Consider the following 24,437-nt stretch of genomic DNA (forward strand, 5'->3'; position numbering starts at 1 on the left):
TAACTTTTCATAGAAGAGAGATAGAGTATCAAGATGTTCAGAAGAAATACTGAATGCCTGTTCTATAACTTTGTAGAAGACACCAAATTTCTATCTCTCTCCGTTGAAAAGTTAGTGTTGGCGCCCTCTATGCGGTAACAGGTGGAACTAAAATTTTCTAATCAATGCATGACTCGTATTATTTACTATAATTCTTCTGAACATACCATTGAGCTAAACCTAACGATTATTTCACAAAAATGTTTAGTTCGTGTGAATCGAGTACTGATACACAACCATGCACTGTTAGGCCCCATGCAAAACTGACTCAGACATCACTTCGTTAAAAGTTTAATAACTTCTTTTAACAAAGTCGGATTTACTTGCAGTCTTCGACTAAGTTGTAGACAATTCAATTATCCTTCTTATTTTCACTTACAGTGATAATACGATGCATACAGTGCCACCTAGCGGCGAAAATGCGTGCTGGTGGGTTTTCTCCATGTAAATTGTTGAAAATTCCCATACAAATTTCAGGCCCGTTGGTCCGGTAGTTAGACTTGTCCGATTTGCTTCAAATTTGGTGCAAGTGCTCCTGGTGGGACTAGGAATCGACGCAGAGGTGGGCCGATAGGGGTCATTTTTTTCCTGTCACCCTACTGTGCACCCAGTGCATTAACGCAAGTGACGGAAGGTTATCGAAAAGTTTCGTGAAAATGAAAGTTCCAGTAATGATGATGATTTTCCCAAACGGTTCGTGTTCGTGAGGTTTTTATTTGTTCTTTGGCATTAGGATTAGCGATAATAATTCAAATCAAGAATACTACTGGGAAGTCACCTTTAGAAAAAGTCGATGTCGAAGTAAAATTTGAAACTATGCACGCATGTACTTCAGAGATAGCGTGATATCAGGAGCTGCGATTTCATTTCAACGCTTTTTTGTGAAAAGGGCGATACTTACAAATGTAAACATAGGGCTTTTTTCTTACATGCGAATGAGGGCTTTGAAACGCAACAAATTAACCTAAAAATTTTGATTCTACGATATTGCTTTCTTAAACTACAGAAAAAAATACAACGGGCGAAACTGTATTTTAGTTTGTTTATTTAAAGTTTCGCCCTCCACGCTCCATGCAAACAAACAGGGCGATACTTTTTTGCTAGCAGTTTAGAGGCGAAACTGTTATTTTCGTATTTTTTTAGGATTATCAAACTGATACCAGCTGTAAATAGTAACAATAATCTCTATTGAAAAAAAACCGGACGAAATCGGTGGTGTAAAACGGTAGTTATTGTAAAAAAACGTAAGGGCGATACTTCAATGCTGATAGATGGGACCGAAAAAGTAAACAATCGCCAAAGGGGCGATACTATCATTTAGTCAATTTCAATAGCAAAAACAAATTTTAATTTAATAATTTCAAATACTTTATGAAGTTTTGGGTTTCGATCACTGAATCATGCAATCTAGGATGTCAAAAAACACAATAGTTCTTAAATAGGAAATAAAACCAAGTCTGGAAATATTCACTGTTGATTATCTTTGAATGGTATCACTGCTAGTATCGCCCTTTTCAAGAAAAAGCGTTGATTTCTTAGTTCTCAGTCGCGTTGGAAATTTGAGTAAAATATAAACTTCAAATCGATTCAAAAAAAAAAATCGTTTTTTGTTTCAGTACAATATATAACCCCTTTAGGAAAATTCAGTTTTCCCACCACAATATAGATATTTTATTAATAGAGCATTAACAATAATTCGTTGGTATGTCTATTTTATGGGCCATTTTTTCGCTTTCCCATTGATTTGGTTTGAGATTTGAGAGTTTGAGAGCACTGATGTTGTCCTATGCTGATTTGAGCGATTCTCTTAGTCCTGCCACTATCCCATGCAGTAAGTGTTATCAAAAACATCGCGAAGCATCATGTTCTAAATGCTCTCAAACGATATAATATCCGAAGAGTGATAAGAGTTATAAGAAATGTCTCATCACACTGTTAGGTGGATTAAACACGTTTTTTACTTTTCTTATCGATTTTTTTATTATTGTTTTTGATTTTTTATTTTGATTTAAATTAAATAGTGCGGTCGAGCGTGTTGCTCCCGCAACAAAATGGAACAAACAGAAGGATCACCCTTCGAAGACGAATATTATGGGGAAGAAGAACGTATATCTGATACTGAGACAGATAATGTTATGGTCGATCCACTTCCCCCACTTTCCCCCAATGTCTCACAGCCCCCACGAGTTTACCAGGATGGATCCGCTGGTCCTTGGGTGGTATACTTTCGGCCCAAAAATAAACCGTTAAACAGCATAACTGTTGCACGGGAGCTGACAAAACGTTACTCGGCCGTAACCGAGATTAAAAAGGTTCAGTCAGATAAACTGCGCGTAGTCGTTACTGACTTGAAACAGGCCAATTATATCGTTAGCAATAGCCTCTTTACGTTGGAGTATCGCGTCTACATCCCTTCTCGTGATGTGGAGATCGACGGTGTGGTAAGTGATGCGGATCTAACTGTCGATGATCTGATGAATGATGGGGCTGGCCGCTTTAAGGACCCTAACCTTCAATCAGTTATGATTTCGGAGTGCAAGCAATTGCACTCAAAGTCCATCGAAGATGGTAATTACTATCCATCAGACTCGTTTCGCGTAACCTTCGCCGGATCTGCACTTCCGAGCTACGTTGAAGTGGGAGGAGCTCGTCTACCTGTACGCCTGTTTGTACCGCGGGTCATGAATTGTTCCAATTGCAAGCAGCTAGGTCACACGGCCACCTACTGTAGCAATAATCAACGGTGCGGTAAATGTGGGGAACGCCATGCGGATGATACTTGCAGTAGGCCCGCTGAGAAGTGTGTTTACTGTGGGGAGAATCCGCATGCACTTTTGACATGCCCAACGTACAAACTTCGCGCGGATAAACTGAAGCGATCCGCCAAAGATCGCTCCAGACGCTCTTACGCAGAAATGCTTAAAAGAGCTGTTCCACTTATCTCCGAAAACCCATTCGCTCTCTTGCCAACTGACAATAACGCCTCTAACGACCCTTGCGAGGGGCATTCTTTGGCTCCGCTTGGAAACTCTAGGAAAAGACCTAATCAAAACTCACCTGAACTTCCTCGTAAGGATCCTAGGTTGTCCCAAACAAGGGTACAAAATAAAAATAATTCATCAACTGGAAGTGGTGGTACAAATCCGAAGATAATACCTCCTGATTTTAGGAAATTGAGATACAACCAGGAGTTCCCAGCACTCCCCGGGGCACCAAAAATCCCAAGTGCTCCAATTTTACAGTCAGAAACTCAACCTAAAACGGGATTCCTTAAATTTTCTGACATTGTGGACTGGATATTCACAGCTTTCAACATTACCGATCTTCTGAAAAGCTTGCTGGTTGCTATTCTACCAACAGTAAGAACATTTTTAGAACAGTTGACTGGCCCCTCCTTACAGCGATCGTATCCTTCGATGGCTAACTTATTAGATCTGATAACTGTTTTACAGTGGAACTACAGAAGTATTATCCCCAAAATTGATTCATTAAAACACTTGCTAAATTACAATCATTGTGATGCATTTTCCCTATGTGAAACATGGCTAACTTCTAATATAATCCTCAACTTCCACGATTTTAACATTATCCGTTTGGATCGAGAAGACTCATATGGAGGGGTACTTTTAGGGATAAAAAAGTGCTACTCCTTCAATCCAATCAACCTCCCTTCGACGCCAGGCATTGAAGTTGTCGCTTGTCAAACAACAATCAAAGGCAAAGATCTTTGCATTGCTTCTATTTACATTCCTCCTAGGGCCATGATGGGATATCGAAGATTCTCCAACGTGATTGAACACCTTCCCTCGCCCCGCCTGCTTCTTGGAGACTTTAACTCTCACGGTACGGGGTGGGGCTGTCTATACGACGATAATCGATCTTCGACAATTCAAGACCTTTGTGACAACTTCAATATGACAATTCTGAACACAGGGGAAATGACACGGATCCCTAGACCACCTGCGCAAGCAAGTGCACTGGACATATCTTTATGCTCGACATCACTACGGTTAGATTGCAAGTGGAAGGTAATATCTGATCCCCACGGTAGTGACCACTTACCAATTGTAATTGCAATCACCACTGGTTCAAGACCATCGGCACCAATCAATGTTTCCTATGACCTCACACGAAACATTGATTGGAAGAGCTACGCTGCTGAGATATCCAAAACTATCGATTCAACACAGGTACTTCCCCTGGAGGAAGAATATAAGTTTTTGTCCAACTCGATTCTCGATACCGCGATTCAAACTCAGACGAAACGAGTACCCGACGTGAACACCCAAAAACGTTCTCCCAACCCGTGGTGGGACAAAGAGTGCTCAGACGTGTACGCGGAGAAAGCTGCCGCGTATAAAACCTTCCGGAACGACGGGTTAGTTGCTAGTTACCGAGTGTACGCGATATTAGAAAAGCGAATGAAAAATTTAATGAAAGCTAAGAAACGCAGTTACTGACGCCGGTTTGTCGACGGGTTAACAAGAGAAACATCGATGAGCACTCTTTGGGGCACGGCCCGACGTATGCGAAACCGAAACAGTACTAACGAGAGCGTGGAATATTCAAACCGTTGGATATTCGATTTCGCCAAGAAGGTTTGTCCGGATTCCGCCCCGGCACAGAAAATCTACCGCGCCGCGTCGCCTTACAATACCGCGAACGAAACACCGTTTACGATGGTGCAGTTCTCACTTGCTCTCTTATCATGTAACAATAAAGCCCCGGGGCCAGATAGAATCAAATTCAACTTGTTGAAGAATCTGCCAGATTCTGCCAAAAGACGCTTGTTGAATTTATTTAATAGGTTTCTTGAGGGTAACATTGTCCCACATGACTGGAGACAGGTGAGGGTCATCGCCATCCAAAAACCAGGAAAACCAGCCTCCGACCACAATTCGTATCGTCCGATTGCAATGCTGTCCTGTATCCGGAAGTTATTCGAAAAAATGATCTTGTTTCGGCTCGATAATTGGGTCGAAACAAATGGCTTACTGTCAGATACACAATTTGGCTTCCGCAAAGGCAAAGGGACGAACGATTGCCTTGCGTTGCGTTGCAACAGAAATTCAAATGGCATATGCTAACAAAGAGCAGATGGCATCAGTATTCTTGGATATTAAGGGGGCTTTCGATTCAATTTCGATCAACATTCTTTATGAGAAGTTGCACCAGCATGGTCTTTCGCCAATTTTAAATAACTTTTTGCTAAACCTGTTGTCTGAAAAACAAATGCATTTCTCGCATGGCGATTTATCGACAACACGATTTAGCTACATGGGCCTTCCCCAGGGCTCATGTCTAAGCCCTCTCCTCTACAATTTTTACGTGAATGACATTGACGAATTTCTTGTCAATTCCTGCACGCTAAGGCAGCTTGCAGATGACGGTGTGGTCTCTATTACAGGTCCTAAAGCCGTCGACTTGCAAGTACCACTGCAAGATACCTTGGACAATTTGTCTGCTTGGGCTCCCCAGCTGGGTATCGAGTTCTCCACGGAGAAAAGTGAGCTAGTCGTATTTTCTAGAAAGCGTGAACCAGCGCAACTACAGCTTCAATTAATGGATCAAACCATTGCTCAGGCTTCAACATTCAAATATCTCGGGGTATGGTTCGACTCTAAATGTACCTGGGGATGTCACATTAGGTATCTGAAACAGAAGTGCCAACAAAGGATCAACTTTTTCCGTACAATAACTGGAACATGGTGGGGTGCCCATCCAGGAGACCTAATCAGGTTGTACCAAACAACGATATTATCAGTGTTGGAGTACGGATGTTTCTGCTTTCGCTCCGCTGCGAACATACACTTCATCAAACTGGAGCGACTCCAGTATCGTTGCTTGCGTATTGCCTTGGGTTGCATGCACTCGACCCATACGATGAGTCTCGAAGTGCTGGCGGGCGTTCTTCCGCTGAAAAATCGATTTTGGGACCTCTCATATCGATTGCTCATTCGATGCGATATTCTGAACCCATTGGTGATTGCAAATTGCGAAAGGCTTGTCGAGCTTAATTCTCAGACCCGATTCATGTCCTTGTACTTCGATTACATGGCACAGAATATCAATTCTCATGCTCATCTCTTAGATACTTCTGTTCCAACTGTATTTTTCGATACATCCATGAAGGAAGAGATTTGTGGAATTCCGGATCATATTCGCCCACAAGTGGTCCCAAATATTTTCTATAACAAATACCATCAAATCGACTGCGCCAAAATGTTCTACACTGACGGATCAATTCTCGACGGATCCACAGGCTTCGGTATCTTCAACGAAAATCTTGCTGCCTCATTCAAACTCAACGATCCTGCTTCCATTTACATCGCAGAATTAGCTGCCATTCAGTATACTCTCGGGATCATTGACACCCTGCCAGCAGACCATTACTTCATCGTTTCGGATAGTCTCAGCTCCATTGAGGTCATCCTTGCGGCGAAGTCTGGAAAGCACTCACCGTATTTCCTGGGGAAAATACGGGAATATCTGAGTGCTTTATCTGAAAAATCTTACCAGATTACCTTGGTTTGGGTCCCGTCACATTGTTCTATTGTGGGCAATGAGAAGGCGGACTCTTTAGCCAAGGTGGGCGCATTAGAAGGCGACACTTACGAAAGACCAATTTGCTTCAACGAATTTTTCAGTATCTCTCGTCAGAGGACGCTCGATAGTTGGCAAACCTCATGGAGCAATGGGCATCTGGGACGGTGGCTACATTCCATTATCCCGAAGGTATCAACGAATGCTTGGTTTAAGGGGTTGGATGTGAACCGGGACTTTATTCGTACGATGTCAAGGATCATGTCCAACCATTACTCGTTTGACGCGCATCTCCGTCGTATAGGGCTTGCTGAAAGTAATCATTGTGTTTGTAAGAACGGCTACCACGACATCGAGCATGTTGTTTGGCTGTGCGCAGAGTACTGTGTTGCCAGGTCCCAACTAATAGATTCCCTTCGGGCCCGAGGTAGATCACCCTATGTGCCAGTCCGGGACGTCCAGGCAAGCCGTGACCACCCCTATATTTTTCTTATCTATATCTTTTTGAAAACCATTGATGTCCAAGTTTAATCCATTTTCCCCTCTCTCATTCACAGTAGAATCTCACCAACCTATCCCTGTATCTACAATATGGCATTGCTTCACGAGTCTTCGGTGCATACCCTTCTTGATAACCGTCTATCCAGAACATCATGACATACCTCACATGCAGATGATATAGAGTGCCAATAATTATCCGAAATATTGACCCTCCCCTCGCCCCTGCGATTACAGGCTGGAAACTACAACACTATAACAAATTGTGCTTATCCGTCACAATGATCAATCAGCAAACGACGATGTCAATTACACAATATGTATCCCACTTCCTACCCTTTTTCCTTTACTTACATAAGAGGGGAGCAAGCCGTCCCTAAATACGGCTTTCCCTTCCCCCACTAACATGTGACATGTAATAAAAAAAATGAATTATCGGCCTCGTTGAGCTACAGCATTTGGGCCTAAATAAACGTATTTAAGATTAAAAAAAAAAATAAAGAACGTTGCACCTTTCATTTGGGACTAAGTTTGTGAAAATCGGTTTAGCCATCTCTGATAAAAGTGAGTGAGATTGTGTTCGCGTACACACACAGACGCACATACACACATACATACATACACACATACATACACACAGACATGGGATCATGTGAGGTGACTACTTATTACGGGCGTAGATAGCGGCTTGGAGTTGGGACCCAAAAAGCATGCAAAAAGACAAAATCAACAAAAACAAGAAAAATTCTAACGGAGCAACTGTGGTGAACCTGTTCGCCAAAGGTGGGCTATCGAGGTCACCGACCCAGCATAACGAACAAGTGCAATAGCAAGTGCAACCACAACAGCAGCGAGAGCAGCCTAGCGAGTCCATACAGAGCATGAGCGGCAACAAACCAACTGGACGCTAAGGATAGCTAGGATTTCAGGTGAGCACACCGAAACCAAGCGTTGCCCAAGAAGACCAGCAGTTTGGGTTACCTAAAGTGACGAAGTTGAGGCAAAAAATTGAAGAACTCTACGAATTCGTGAAAAGCAAGGGCATCGTGCACGGACATATCAAGGATCTAGTGATTACCATCAAATACGCCGTAGTAGCAGCCGAATGCGAACATATGGCGTTACTAGAGCGTGCTGAAAACGCCGAAAATGCGCTGAAGTCCACAGCGATAGAAGAAGCAGAAGCCTATGAAACACCGAAGGGCGGCCGGGATTCTCGTTCTGTGAAAAGAATAAGGGAAACGTCAGGAGAGGAGGAGGAACCGAAGAAGCCCAGGAAGGTCGTTGAAGGACAGCGAAAAAGCCGACAATCGCAGAGTGAATGGCGTGCCGTAGAAACCGCAGAAGAGAGGAGGAAAAAACAGAAAGAAAAGGAGGAAAAGATGAAAAAGAAGAAAGAAGACCTTCGGCGACGCCAGCCGAAGCAGAGGGGAGACGCTCTAGTCGTCAAAGTAAACGAAGGCGTGACGTACACTGCGATCCTCAAAAGGGTGAGAGAGGATTCCAAGTTGAAGAAGCTGGGGGAGAACGTTATAAGGACCAGGCGTACTCAGAAAGGCGAAATGCTGTTCGAGCTGAAGAAAGATCCATTGATCAAGAGCTCGGCCTACCAGGAACTTGTGGTAGAAGCGGTGGGAGGAGAAGCGAATGTGAGAGCATTAGTTCAGGAAGCAGTGGTCGAGTGCAGGAATCTGGACGAGATCACAACGGAAGACGAAGTGAGATGCGCGCCAATAGAGCAAGGAAACCTGGAGAGGGAACAGATATCAATAAGATTGAGGAAGGCGTACAGTGGCACACAGACAGCAGTGATACGCTTATCGCCAACCGCAGCCAACAAGCTTATGTCGACCGGTAAGATCAAAATCGGGTGGTCGGTGTGCTCGTTGCGATTGATCCCTAGAGCCACTAAACAAATGGAGAGGTGTTTCAGATGCCTGGGTTTTGGCCATCAAGCAAGAAACTGTAGAGGCCCGGACAGATCTGATCTGTGCAGAAAATGTGGGGAGAAGGGACACATTGCTAGAGACTGCACAAAGCAATCGAAGTGTTTGCTCTGCACAAATGAGGTCGGAAAAGACCACATGACGGGAGGCTTCTTATGCCCAGAGTACAAAAAGGCGAAGGCAGGCCAATAATGATGGATGTTACCCAGCTCAATCTCAATCATTGTGATATTGCACAGCAACTGTTGTGGCAGTCAACAACAGAAATGAAGTGCGACGTTGTAATTATTGCAGAGCTGTATCGTGTCCCTCCCGATAACGGTAACTGGGTGGTGGATAGTGCAGGGATGGCGGCAATCCAAGTGATAGGCGGTTTCCCTGTTCAAGAAGTGGTGGATAGCACACACGAAAGTATCGTGATCGCCAGGATAAACGGCGTATTCGTGTGTATCTGTTATGCTCCTCCACGGTGGACACCAGAGCAATACAACCGGATGCTGGACGCATTAACCGACTCGTTAGTCGGGCGAACGCCGGTTGTTATAGGAGGAGATTTCAACGCTTGGGCCATGGAGTGGGGTAGCAGGCTAACCAACGCACGAGGTTACGCCTATTGGAAGCACTGACGAAGCTGGACGTAAAGCTGTGCAATGAAGGTTCCGCTAGCACATTCCGTAAAGACGGTCGGGAATCCATCATCGACGTAACATTCTGCAGCGCGTCGCTGATGGAATTGGTGAGTTAGTGAGCAGTACACACATAGTGATCACCAAGCCATCCACTACACCATTGGTCGGCGAAATCGTACGGTGACGCAGAGAGTGAGGAATGGCGAGCGGAAGTGGAAAATAAAGTAATTCGACAACGACCTTTTTGTGGAAGCACTTCGTGCTGACAGCGTCACTCCAATTCCGAGTGCCGATGAGCAGTCGGATACAATAGCTAGGGCATGCGATATAACAATGCCTAGGAAAATGGAGCCGAGGAACTACCGGCGTTCGGCGTACTGGTGGAACGAAAGGCTAAGCATCCTCAGGGCTACTTGCCTAAAAGCCAGAAGATGCGTTCAGAGAGCAAGATCTGAGGCAGTCAGAGAAAAGTGTGAGGTAACATTCCGGGCGGCCAGAGCCGCTTTTAAACGTGAGATAGTGCTAAGCAAGTCCACCTGCTACAAGGAGCTGTGCAGAGAAGTAGACGCTAACCTCTGGGGCAATGCTCGTTATGGCCAGGATCAAGAGTCGAATGACGCCAGTCGAAATGTGCGGCGACAAGCTGAAAATTGTCATAGAGGGCCTTTTCCCGAAGCACGACCCAACCGCATGGCCGCCTACACCGTACGCTGATGCAGATGGTGGAAATGCATGTGACAATCGGGTTTCCAACGACGAGCTCCTTATAGTGGCAAAAGGGCTGAAAGCGAAGAAAGCTCCCGGACCGGATGGTATCCCCAACGTGGCACTGAAGACTGCGATCCTGGCGTTTCCGGACATGTTCAGGATAGTCCTACAGAAATGCCTGGACGATGGCTACTTCCTGGATAGATGGAAGATCCAGAAGCTGGTGTTACTGCCAAAACCTGGGAAACCACCAGGAGATCCAGCATCGTATCGGCCTATATGCCTGCTGGATACTCTCGGTAAACTCCTGGAAAGAGTCATCCTCAACAGGCTGACGACCTATGCGAAAAGTGAGAACGGACTATCGCAGAGACAGTTCGGGTTCCGGAAAGGAATATCGACGGTGGACGCCATCCGCATCGTCATCGCGAACGCGGAGAAAGCATTGAAGCAAAAGAGAAGGGGTAATCGCTACTGCGCCGTGGTAACGATAGACGTGAAGAACGCGTTCAACAGTGCTAGCTGGGGTGCCATCGCCGTAGCACTGCATAGAATGCGGGTTCCGGACTATCTGTGCAAGGTTCTGAAAAGTTACTTTCAGAACCGAGTACTGGTCTACGAAACGAGCACGGGACAGAAGTCGATTAGGGTAACGGCGGGAGCACCTCAGGGCTCCAACGCTCTGGAATATTATGAACAACGGAGTGTTAACACTGACTCCAAATTAACAAGCTAATATCTTCGCAAGTAGTGGCTAGTGAAAGGCAACATCCATTAGCGCTAACGCTGCCACCGCAAGCGCCGGTGTACGACCCATATCGGATTCCCGATATAGTCAAACTAACCCCTACCTATAGTGGGGAACCGGCACTATTGGCTACTTGGATAGAATCAGTGGACCAAAAACTCCAATTTGACCAAAGAGCAGTGCCATCAGCGGAAACCCTCTCCGAGGTGATTCCACTATGGACTGGTGTCATTCGTGACAAAATTTTAGGGAAAGCAAACGAGGCTCTAGTAGCCAACCACGCACCAACCGAGTGGGGTGCAATAAAAACTACTTTAAAAGAATTTTTCGGGGATAAGCGTGACTTATCCACGCTTCTGTCCAAAATACCGTACATAAAACAATCGTCACTAGAGCTAGAAGAGTACTATCGTGAACGTCGCACGTTACTGTCAGAAATAAGCGCGAAAATTGCTCTCGATGATTCGTTACGACCTTGCGCAAAGGTAATGATGGATTCATATGAATCCATGGTTACCACCTCATTCGTAGACGGCCTAAACGACTCAATTTCGTCCCTTGTGCGCACTAGTAGGCCATCAAATTTGCTGGCAGCCTATCAGAGTGCACTAGATCAATTCAATGCGGCACAACGAAGGAAAGAAAAATTTCCTAAACCAAAATTTCCCATGACTAATCCCTCCACCATGCAAAGAAGCCAATATTAGCATTCTAACACCCGGCCGGCTTATCCACAAAAACCTCAGTACCACAATAATAGTACATGACCCACACAAAATCAATATAATTCTGCTAGACCTACGACCTACTCTTACAACAACCCTAGACCCCAATACCAAAATTATCCAAATAATTCAAGGCCACCACAGTACCATCATGCTCGTTTTCCTCAACAAAATGTCAAACTGCAGCCAAGATCCCAGCAAAATTTCAAAAATAATAGACCACCCCTTCACTACCAAGAAATTGAAGAAGAAATATTCAATCAACCCGAAATGGAAAATAACCCCCATATCGATGAGAAACAAGACGGTCCCGACAGTAATCATATTGACGAACTAATTTTTCGATTAGCAGCAGAGCAACCACCGGAGGAATAACAAGTAATAACTGTCTTCCTTACGTCGAGATGCAAACTCGACTAGGAACAATTCGTTTGCTGATAGATACGGGAGCGAATAAAAATTATATCTCTTCGCATCTCGCACCGAAACATTTTTGTAGGACTGGCCCTCCCAGCCAGATAAAAAATACTAGTGGCACGCACATTGTTAATTAACCTTTCTGAACCCCTTCTACAATTACCAGAAAGGTATTCCAAAACAAAAAAAAATTCGTCTTTAAATTTCACGAGTTCTTTGACGGACTCATTGGCTATGAGTCTTTACGATCAATAGGAGCCATAATTAACACCACAACAAACCAATTATTAGTGAACAAGCAAATTATTCCAATGAAACGTAAATACCCTACAACGTGTCAATTGAATTTTCTAGAGAATGAATGGATAACCAAAACTTTTCCGACTACTGCAGAGGCGGGTGACTTTTACTTAGACCAAGACCTCCAAATTGCACCCAACGTTTTTATCCCATCCGGTATATTCCGAGTGGAGGAAAATAAAACTGTTTTTCCTTTTGTTAATGTCGACAAAAGCCCGGTCTGTGTGGATGTGGACACCGAACAGATCATGGTACAGATGAATAATTTTAATGAAATTAAACCTCCTCGTGGGGTAACGCAAAGAGTGGATTTGTTAATTAATACTCTTCGTTTAGATCACCTAAATAGTGAAGAAAAATCAAAAGTTAAACATTTAATTGCTAGACACCCGGACATTTTCTACCTTTCATTCTCTGACACAATAAAACACGAAATAAGAACGACCGATGAGCTTCCTACGTATAGTAAAAGTTACAGCTGCCATAAGCAGGAAGTACAAAGACAAATTAACGACATGCTCACCCAAGGGATTATAAGGCCTAGTAACTCCCCCTGGGTTTCTCCAATATGAATTTTCCGAAAAAGGCTGATGCCTCAGGACAGCAAAAATGGCGCCTTGTAGTCGACTACAGGAAGGTAAACGAAAAAACTGTAGACGATAAATAACCCTTGCCCAACATTACAGAAATTTTGGACAAGCTCGGTAGGTGCCAATACTTCACTACACTGGATTTAGCATCTGGCTTTCACCAGATCGAAGTTCATCCCAAAGACATTGACAAAAACAGCTTTCGCAGTAGAAGGAGGATTGTATGAATATTTACGAATGCCCTTCGGGCTTAAAAACGCGCCTGCTACCTTTCAGCGCGTCATGGATCACGTCTTAAGAGACCTTATAGGTAAATGTTGTCTGGTCTACATGGACGACATTATCGTTTTTTCGACTTCTTTTCAAGAACACATCGAAAATCTTGAAAAGATATTTAAAGCATTGGAGAAAGTAAATTTGAAAATTCAGCTCGATAAGAGCGAATTCTTGAAAAAAGAGGTTGAGTTCTTAGATCACGTTGTTACAGACCAAGGAGTCAAACCCAATCCGAATAAATTAACAGCAATACAAAACTGGCCGATACCCAAGAACCAAAAAGAACTAAAAGGTTTTCTTGGAATTTTGGGCTATTATAGACGCTTCATCCGAGACTTTGCAAAAATAACAAAACCCCTTACTGCGCAACTGCGAAATGGAGAACACGTTGAGCACACTCCGCAGTTTCTAAAAACATACCACTTGTGTAAGACACTTCTAACGAGCAGCGACATACTGCAATATCCAGACTTTGAACGTCCATTTATTTTAACTACCGACGCAAGCAACTTTGCATTAGGTGCGGTTCTCTCTCAAGGATCCATTGGCAGGAACCGACCAGTCGCGTTCGCGTCACGAACATTAACTAAGTCCGAGGAAAACTACTCGGCTATCGAAAAAGAGTTGCAGGCAATTGTATGGGCAACTAAATACTTCCGACCCTATCTATTTGGAAGGAAGTTTACGCTCTATACCAATCACCAACCACTAACGTACATGTTCTCTAATCAAATCATTCTAAAATACGGAGATAGTGATTCGGAAGCCTATGAAGAAATCTTTCCCCGAACCTTTCGCCGAACGATCACCAAAGTAGCTTTTGGCATCCCCGTATTGATAAGAATATTTCGAGAATGTATGGACTTGAGAAGGAATAATGGTTTGATGTGTCCAGAGAGCCTAATACCGACCGTACAAGTAGTATACTAAATCTACTTTAGCCGTTGCAAAACTTTCAGGATTAAAATTTCACAGAAACTGTTGATCGACATTACAGAGGAACCCGAACAAGACCTTCTCATAGAACAAACTCATGAAATCGCCCACAGAGGTATAAAAGAAAATAAAGAGGAGATTCTTAGACGGTATTATTTCCCGAACGTAAAACGAAAAGTCAGAAAATACATCATACTTTGCGATATTTGTAACAAAATGAAGTGCGAACGGAAACCTTATAAGATAATTCATGACGAAACTCCCATACCCAAAACACCATTAGTCATAATTCACGTGGATATCTTCATCTCCCAACCGTACATATTTCTCTCAACCGTCGACAAACTGACAAGGTTTGAAACACTCATTCCAAATAAGTCAAGATCGATTCCCGATGTCAGGAAAGCTCTTATAAAATACTTTTCCCTCTACGGTTCACCGAAGCTGATTGTATCGGACAATGAACCTGCAATCAAATCTATAGAGGTTAGAGGAATGCTAACAGACCTGAACATTCAACAGTATTTTGTACCCACTAATCGCAGTGAAACTAATGGTATTGTGGAACGCTTTCACTCCACCATTAGTGAAATTTTCAGATGCAACAAACACAAATTTCCAAATCTCACTAAGAAAGAAATGTACCTTATCGCATGCACCCTCTATAACAACACTGTTCATACAGCAATAAAATTGAAACCGAGGGAACTGTTCTATGTTGTACGAGACGGCGAAGAGAGACCAAAAAGTCACTGTAACTGAAGACCAAATAGAGAGTTACCGCGACGACGACGAAAGAAAACTTCATAAGACTAAGATGCGAAGAATTCTGAACTAATACATCTCTATTTCTTTACAGGATTTCACCATGATGGACACCTTGATACTCTCAATCATTCTAACAAAACTTCTTATAATTTCAGGAAACCAAAATTTTATGCAAATTCATGATTTAAACAACAACCCAGGTTTGTTGGCATTGAATATAGGATATGGCTTTTTACAAATCGGCGAGCACAAAATCTTTCATGTCATCAACCTTGACACGTATGAACCGATTTTTAAAAGGCTTGGCATTATAATAAACGGGCTGAAATCAATTGATGAATTTCAGGACACAGTAGAATCACTGGACATGAAATACAAGAATGCCCATGAAATATATGCCGAATTACTACCTAGAAACAGCAGAAAACGAGGAATATTGAACTTCATTGGAACCGGAATTAAGCAAATAACTGGAAACCTAGATAACGATGACTTAACTCTTTTAAATAACGATATCAATCAATTGCAGATAGACAATAAAATGCTAATTATCCAAAACAATGAGCAGGTAAAGATTAATATTCAGTTTCAGGACAGGATAAATACTCTTATCAAAGAATTTAATAAACAGCAAGACGAAATAACCAAAGGCATAATAGCTGCTAGAACTAACTCCAGTAATAGAAACTTTAACTTCTTCAAAGAAATATTCAAGCTCAATTTAAATCTAGATCGCCTGTTGTTACACCTTCGAGACATTCATGAAACCATCCAATTAGCTAGACTCAATATTATTTCAGAAAGAATTCTTTCATTAGAAGAACTAAATTTCGCAAACACAAAATTAGAGGAACAAGGTGTAGGAATCGTAAACATCGAAAAGTATTTACGAGTTTTTAGGCTTGAAAGCATTATTCTACCAATCAAAGTTAATATTTATTATTATAGTCCCTTTCATAGAAAAATCAGCATACTTCCATATTTTAGTAGATTCAGTACCAGTAGGGAATGCAACGTTAAAATTACCCAGTCGTGAAGTTATAACCAACGAGATAAACACCTACTTCATCACCGATCGCTGCCAACCCATCAATACGCAAATTATATGCAAACTCGACAACCTCCTCAAAGTATCTGACGACAAATGTTTTTCTAAATTACTGAAAGGATCACCAGGCAATTGTCAATTCGAATCCCACACAACCAACACTGAAGTAAGAATGCTAACAAGTAACCACGTCATTTTGAAAAGTGTGACCAATATTACCTTAGACACAACATGCAATGTGCCAAAGAGAAATCTAACCGGCACCTATTTGCTAGAATTACACAACTGCACCTTTTACGTCAATGGCACTATATTTGCTAACTCTGAAATCACTATACAAGAATCACCCACAATTATTCCATTGAATGGGTTGATAATCGAAAAGCAAAAGGTCGAAACCCCACTGAAGTTGGAGGAAGTACACATTGCCAATAGACGAAAAATGGAACTCATCTCACACTATAAGACACAGACGTACACATCTATAAGCATTTCTAGCTTGAATACCATTTAGGCTCAATCTGCCTTATCTATTTAATAAGAAAAAAGCATGTGAATGTAAAAATCTCTCAAAATTTAACCGACCACCATATTTTGCCGTTCATCGCGATTTGGAGCTTTCTGCACTTTTTACGTAGGTATGTACGTTCTGAATGAAAGACTGGACGGACATCCATAACCGAAGCATGGGATTCCGCTAAAACGCTTTCACTACACGCTTGCGATCATGATCACTAATAGAACATACATTCTGATCCCATTTCTCTTTCCGTTCGATGCTCAGAGTTTGGTAATAACATTTAATCATACGACTCACCGCTGACTGCACGATTCCGAGTTGTTTTTCGTTGTCCCGACGAGAGAGTCATTGATTTTCCAAGTGCTTGCGGAATTCGCCACGTTGCTTTTCGGGTGAAGCCATTTTTTCCAATTTTTGAAAAACTAGCAGCGATAGTAATGCAGTGTAAATACTAAGCTCTAAACTACTAACCAAATTTTCAAGAGACTCAATGGGTCATTTCTATAATGTTTTCTCAGCGATACAATTTGATGTGGAACACTCTTTATACACACGCACACGCAGACATTTGCCGAGCTCGCCGAACAGAGTTGAATGGTATAAGAGACTCAGCCCTCCGGACCTAGGATAAAAAGTGGATTTTCAGAGTGATTGCATAGCCTATAGAAATGAAAGGCCAAAATTGAAAATCCATTCTACCTTCCATTCAGCAAGTAGCGAACAGATTGAAAATTCTATACCCTGTCACTTCAAGACCATCTGATTCCTGACTTGTTGGTCAATTATTTATCATATAACATAAACAGGGTTGTTTTTCCACTCTTTCACTGTTATGCTCCTTTTCCGTCACGTGCTAATCTCCGGTGAAAATCACAATACCACAATCTAACAAGCTCGAACGCTTTGACGAATGCGATACGTAATGGCGCAATTTAATCAAAACGACTTCAAAAAGTATCGAATCGAGACACTCGAATCATGATGTGGAATCCCACTACAGTGCAAGAAACTACAATGTGCACATCAATCGAAAAACCCGTTAATATATAGAATATAGCTTTTTTCTTTTGCTGAGAATGTTTTAAAAGTTAGTTTTTAAATTATGATTTATAATCTTCTTCATGAACTAAGTTTGTTTTTTTTTCAACTATAAATAAGATTTCCTTGACAACAGGATGCTAGATTGGGAAAATTTGGTGTGGATGCCCATATTAGACATGAAGGAGAAACTGCATGTGCTGTGAATCTAATTGAATTTTTAGTAAACCAAGGGTTTCTCGTGACAGCAACGGCTGATGATTCCTTACATTTGTGGGATATCCATCAGAAAATACCTAAAGTTGTACAAAGTCTTAAATTTCAAAGGGAAAGGTTAGTTAAATTATAATACTAATAGTCATTAATATGTTTCACAACAACCAATTATTTTATTTTAAGGATCACATATTTGTACCTACCAGTAGGCACCAAGTGGATGTACGTGGGCACCGAGAAAGGGAACACACACATAATTCATACAGATTCCTTTTCATTAAGTGGATATATAATAAATTGGAATAAAGCGATCGATCCGTAAGTACATAAATCTTATTTTGACATCGACCTTCACACTACCAAACCCTTTTACATTGCTTATAAATGAAATGTACAGAATTCGCTCAAACTTTCAAGATTTTTTTCGAGGCCTGATGAGCCGAGTCTTATATACCAATCTACTCAGCTCGACGATTTGGGACAAGTGTGTTTTTTTATAATAAGGCTTAAACTTCAAATGCAGTGTAATGTAGTGTAATGGCACTGTGTGGGACTCACGACTCACGTTCGTGCTCAACCAATGACAACGATCCTTATTTTTCACGCCCTTCTTTCCCACGGGACTACGTTAAGGTAGTACTTCGTGGGGGGATCGTTGTGCTGTCGTCGCACCTTTTTCTACTGCCTTATCTCGGAGCCTCACTTGGTTCATGGAATGGCTCGACCTATGAGCTTTGATTCAACTCTCGATTCTTTTCTTACTTCTTGTCTCCATCTATTACGTCCCCGTTTAACTCTCGTCCCCTTGAGTCATTTAGCTCATGTTTACGTGAGTCATTCAGCTCACGGCCTTATCACGATCTAATTGGATATTCCCCAACGGCGAACTCACCCTACACCGACCGATAGTTACCCGACGGAGGAATTTCCCCCGACACCGATTCCCACTTCCTTGAGCCATTTAGCTCCCAGCTTTATCGACATCAACTCAGATATTATCCTATTCCGACTGAGAGTTCCTCGACAACAGAATTTCTTTCGTTGCCGGTGTTCGTTTCGTGAGCCAATTAGCTTCACTTTTCGTCACGATTCTGTCGGGTAGTCCACTGCGGTGAATCTACCCTACCGTGAATTCTCCGGCGGTAGATTGGTTCCGATAGTGATGTACGTTTCTGCGAGCCATTAAGCTCCCCGCTTCGTCTACTCGGCCTAGGACCTAGCCTACTCAACGGGCCAGCCGGTATGTGCTGACGTCCATCCAGCGATTCCGTGTGAAGCGTAGCTTCCGGTTCACTGGTGCCCCAACGACTCACTGTTAGCTATCGACGCGGTCCACTCGATCTAATCCCCGGCGGTAGATCTAGCCTACTCACGAGCTACCCGGTAGGGTATGTGTGTGTCTGTGTGTGTGTGTGTCTGTGTGTGCATATAATGGAAAAACTCATTCGCGTTTCTCTGCAATGGCTGCACCGATCTTATCCAAACAAATTTCAACTGAATTGCCTAACACCCAACCAGAACGCCATTAATTTGTTTTTGATTCTGATGTTTAGTTTCTAAGATATGGATGCTTGAATGTGTGAAAATGGGTTTCCTTGAAATTTTTTCAGAAATTACTGTCAAAATTGCATAAATGAACACTTTATATATCTTCAGATAGCTTATATTTTATCCACACACCTAGAAAATATAGTGTAAATTTACGTCTCCTGACCCTGACATATACGAGCATCAAAAATGATTTAGTTTTACGTTTGATTTTAATTTTACATGACGTTTAATTTCGTAAATCATGTAATTTTACTCGTCATACAGCGTTTGTTCTGAATGGTAGGAAGTGTAATTTTATGTCATTGCGCATGCAAAGTATATGTTTCATGTAAAATTAAACGGAATACGGTAATGTTCCGTCATTTCGTAAATTACGGTTTGTTGAATTGTGTCATGTATGCAATTACGTCAACGATAAAATTCAGATTTTTTTGGTGTGCATATATCTATTGAACGAGCTGTAATTTGTTGCATTATCAAAAAAGTTATTTAACATAAAATTCGGATGACGGATTATTAGCGTTTTCCAGTATCTAGTAATAAGATCAAAAACGAGCAATCAACTGTTATCGCCGAAATGTCTAAGTTTAGGTCAATAGAATCTTCGGAGAATTTATTGGATGTAACATGCTCATTCCTTTGATATTGTATTTTCAAAGATTAGTCCTCCTATAAGTGAGATATTTTCATTATTTTCTTTCAAGCCATTGTATCAAGATGATGTCTTTAGCAAATTTGCTGCTCTTACTTCGCCGACCAATTATGCTGAAGACACCAAATGTCTATCTTGTATGGTTTAAAAGCTATGTCATGTTATTTATTGTTCAACATAGTAATGATCCGTTTTACATTTCTTATAAAAAAAATGTATAGAATTCGCACAAGCTTTCAAGATTTTTTTCGAGACTCGGAGGGCCGAGTCTTAAATACCAATCGATTTAGCTCGACGATTTGGGACAATGTCTGTGTGTGTGTAACAGACCAACTCTCATTCGTTTTTCTTAGCAATGGCTGAACCGATCTTATCCGAACCAATTGCACCTACCTACCACCCAGACAGAACGCTATTAATTTGTTTTTGATTTTGATGTGTAGTTTCCAAGACATGAAAGTTTAAAAGTGTAAAAATTGTGTTTTTCTTGAAATTATCTGACGAAATTGAGAACATAGATTATCATTTAAAGGTTTTACGAAAACCTTTAGAACGAGCCATAGATTGTTGAAGTCGGAATGCTATCAAGAGAGTTATTTAACACTGAATTCGGACGAAAATTCATTACCATTATATATATATATATATATATATATATATATATATATATATATATATATATATATATATATATATATATATATATATATATATATATATATATATATATATATATATATATATATATATATATATATATATATATATATATATATATATATATATATATATATATATATATATATATATATATATATATATATATATATATATATATATATATATATATAGATATATATATATACATATATATATATATATATATATATATATATATATATATAAGTCAATGTTTGTATGTATATGATTTATGAACTCCCAAACGACTTAACCGACTGCCGCAAAAATTGGTACGTAGTAGGCAATTGGTTATGGAGCGTGTTTGTGTTTTATTGGTTGGGGACTATTTACCCGTCAGATGGCGCTTCGGAACAAATTGTGTTTTCCTCCTATTTCGTTGAAAATCGCAGCAACGCGCGATTGGTATTAGCTGCTAGTTTTCCATATAGCTAGAAATATGACCAAAACGCTTTTAATCCGCCTAACAGTGTGATGAGACGTTTCTTATAACTCTTATCCTTCTCTTCGGATATTATATTGCTTGAGCACATTTAGAACTTGATGCTCTGCGATGTTTTTTTATAACACATACTACATGGGATAGTAGCAGGACTCAGAAAATCGCCGAAATCAGCATAGGACAATATCAGTGAAAGAAATCTCAAACTAAATCAATGGAAAAGCGAAAAAATGGCCCATAAAATAGACATACAAACGAATTATTGCTAATGCTCTGTTAATAAAATATCTAAACTCCTCAATCAATGCATTGCACAGAGGAGTAACTGGGGTCAAATCCTGGCCAAAATTATTTGTTGTTGCTATTGCTTTTGTTATGCCTTATTATGAACAAAAAATAGACAATAACAAGTTTTTGGAATGATTTGACATCTATATGCAGAGGTCAATTTTCTATATCCTTTCGAATAGGGGAACATGGGGAGACTTGACCAAGCGCAAAATTCTATTTTTGGCTATGGTGTCTTCTATTCGATTCTTAAATTTTTTTCAAAAATATTTTTATACTTGTTTCGATCCCTTAAGGTAACTTTAAAAGTTTGGAATGAAAAATCCTTTCCTTACAGAAAATATTACGTGATTAATAAATTTGCATTAAATGATGTAATTTTTTATCAAACTTTGTATGGACATATCTACTCGACTACTAATTACTATTAATGTACCAATATACCATCTTAATCTTTGTGAAGCAGTGAAATGATTATACATAAATTGGAACATTGGAATAGTTATTACTAGAATTTGAATGACATTCAACGTAATAACTAATGTTGGGGAGACTTGACCAAGATTTTATGGGGAGACTTGACCAAGTGGCAATTAGCTGAAGAAAGATACAAAATTCCTGATATCTATTATGCTTTGGGTATCTACTGTTAATGTTAATCACGCCATAAAAAATCCCACCTCAAACATAAGTCTTTATATTTTAGTGTTAGTAAACAAAGTTAGCAATAGTAGGACTGATTTCGTGATGTGTGAATATGCAATGCAAGCAGTACAGTTAATGCTTAAAAAGAAATGCATTATAAAACATCTAAATTTATCAAATGCAACCCTTTTATATTTTTTACTGCTACCTAAAGATCTCGACAATATGGAAAAAATAATTACAGTATGTTTTATGTCATTATTTTTTGTTAAGATTTTTAAAAAATCTCTTGGTCAAGTCTCCCCACGCCTTGGTCAAGTCTCCCCGCAGTGGGGAGAATTGACCAAAAAAAAAGGACCTCTGAAAAACTTTTGTAACTTTTCAAAAATTAAATTAAAAATTCTGCCAAAAATCATGAAGACGCACAATAACTTTGCGCATTATATCTCAATGACTTTTAATGGATTGATGATCTTTTTAGAGATTTATGCAGTTTTAGCTGAAAACCTGGTCAAGTCTCCCCATGTTCCCCTACTGGTTATTTCGAGGTGATCTTTGTGAATACATTCGTTTTCCCAGTTGCACAAACAGTAGATCAGTGGAAAAGGGGGAAGAAAAGGGACGCTTGACCATATTTTCATAGAGATTCATTTTGGAAAACATAGTATTTGGCCCTACAGCATTTCGGTGTACATCAAATTACTAAAAATTTCAATATTTTCAAATCGCTTGGAATTTGTAGATCGGACAAGATCGGTAGAGTTCTTATGTTTTTTCGGATAGCTGGAATCTGGTTTTGTAATACTGCTTCAGCAACTTTGCCGGATCTCGCCGCATAATGTAACATTTTTATCATACAAGTTTGGAGTATTTTTTAAGTTAGTCCAATGTCCAGCAATACTAATACTTTCAGTTAGTTTTAGGCTGAAGTTATACAAATGGTTGTGTTCAACTACGTTTGCAATAATATTGTCTTACTTAATACAGTCATCATTACTAGAAAGCGATATTGCTAGATATATAATTAAAATGATTGCAAAACCCCTTAAAATATCACCATTTTACATCCATGCAAAAAATCTTTAACAATTTTTGACATACTCCTAACTTTGCCACGTTCTTCAGCACGCTTTTAGGTATGTAAAAAATATAACGAAATCGAAAATAAAAAAAAAACCTGTTTTAATCCACCTACCGGTGCAATTGTGCCTTTCTCAATCATTAACACGTGTAGCCGCCGATGGCCACTGGTTTTGTACGACGGGAGCAGGGTGGATTTTCCTTACAGACTTGCCTTACCGGACTCGGTCCAACGTAAGCTATTTCGTTTTCTTTCGCACAAATATCGCACAGAAAAGGCACTAAGTTTCACTACCTTTATTAGTTTTGCGATACACCTTCATACATACATACGGTCGAATTTTCCGCTTAATTTTACGACGCACCCCGGTTTTCGCGTGCTAACTCTAACTGACTTATATCGACTGCACGACACGCGCGCGCCTACTACGCGCGAACACTAACTAACTTATTACGACTTCCCTGACGTGGCCGGGCGAGAGCAACTTAAACGACTGACTTATCCGACTGACCTCTTCCAATCTGACGCAAAAGACTTTTATCATTTCGTCTGTGTAGACTTCTATCTGAGAGAGTCTCAGACCTAAACAAAACATTCTTTCCACGCTCGCGAGAGTAAAGACCCCGGTGGATGAATCAGTAGTTCACTATGACTCATACTCGGAAGCCTTTACTGTCTATAATAGCGTCGCCGTCTGCTGCTAGCAGCAACAAACTGTGTTTAATTAAACAAAGTGTTTATTCTTTTCCGTAAGCATATGGCTTGGAAAGCGCGAGTGCATCAAAATATCAGCTTAGCTTAAGGCTGTAGCTGGTGATGTAACCCAGGAAATTAGCTTCCATGGTGCACCACTTGGAGAAATTTTCCAGGGTTGATGCTGGCCGAAAACTATGGGCGCTGCATGCCCCCTTACTTACTGAGCTTGATGTTGCCTCGGAGAGACCCATCATCAAGACGATTGCGCGGGATATATGAAAAATTTGTGTCGAAAGTCTTTTGTGTCCTACTTCCTAAGATTGCCATTACAAAATTATGTTTCTTATCATTATTAGCAAAAAAGGAGAATATTTACAGTTATCTTGTCATAGACTTTTCATTTTTTTCTTTTAACATTCTAACCTTACGATGGTCCTA

General features: G+C 40.8%; 2 protein-coding genes across 2 annotated transcripts in view; both read left to right on the forward strand.

The window, feature by feature from the left end:
* The window catches only part of LOC131694260 (syntaxin-binding protein 5), a 2,823,745-nt gene that overhangs the window by 363,338 nt on the left and 2,435,970 nt on the right, over nucleotides 1-24,437 (forward strand). The window contains exons 3-4 of the mRNA XM_058982823.1: nucleotides 17,874-18,062; nucleotides 18,129-18,263. Of these exons, the coding sequence (XP_058838806.1) occupies nucleotides 17,874-18,062; nucleotides 18,129-18,263 (324 nt within the window). The remainder of the gene's footprint in view (nucleotides 1-17,873; nucleotides 18,063-18,128; nucleotides 18,264-24,437) is intronic.
* LOC131694275 (uncharacterized) lies at nucleotides 13,442-17,934 on the forward strand. Its single transcript, XM_058982863.1, has 2 exons — nucleotides 13,442-17,778; nucleotides 17,850-17,934. The coding sequence occupies exon 1, from the start codon at nucleotides 15,224-15,226 to the stop codon at nucleotides 16,157-16,159; it is 936 nt and encodes a 311-aa protein (XP_058838846.1). The 5' UTR covers nucleotides 13,442-15,223; the 3' UTR covers nucleotides 16,160-17,778; nucleotides 17,850-17,934.

The sequence above is a fragment of the Topomyia yanbarensis genome, chromosome 1 (genome assembly GCF_030247195.1).
Source record: "Topomyia yanbarensis strain Yona2022 chromosome 1, ASM3024719v1, whole genome shotgun sequence".
In the NCBI taxonomy this organism is placed as follows: Eukaryota; Metazoa; Arthropoda; class Insecta; order Diptera; family Culicidae; genus Topomyia; species Topomyia yanbarensis.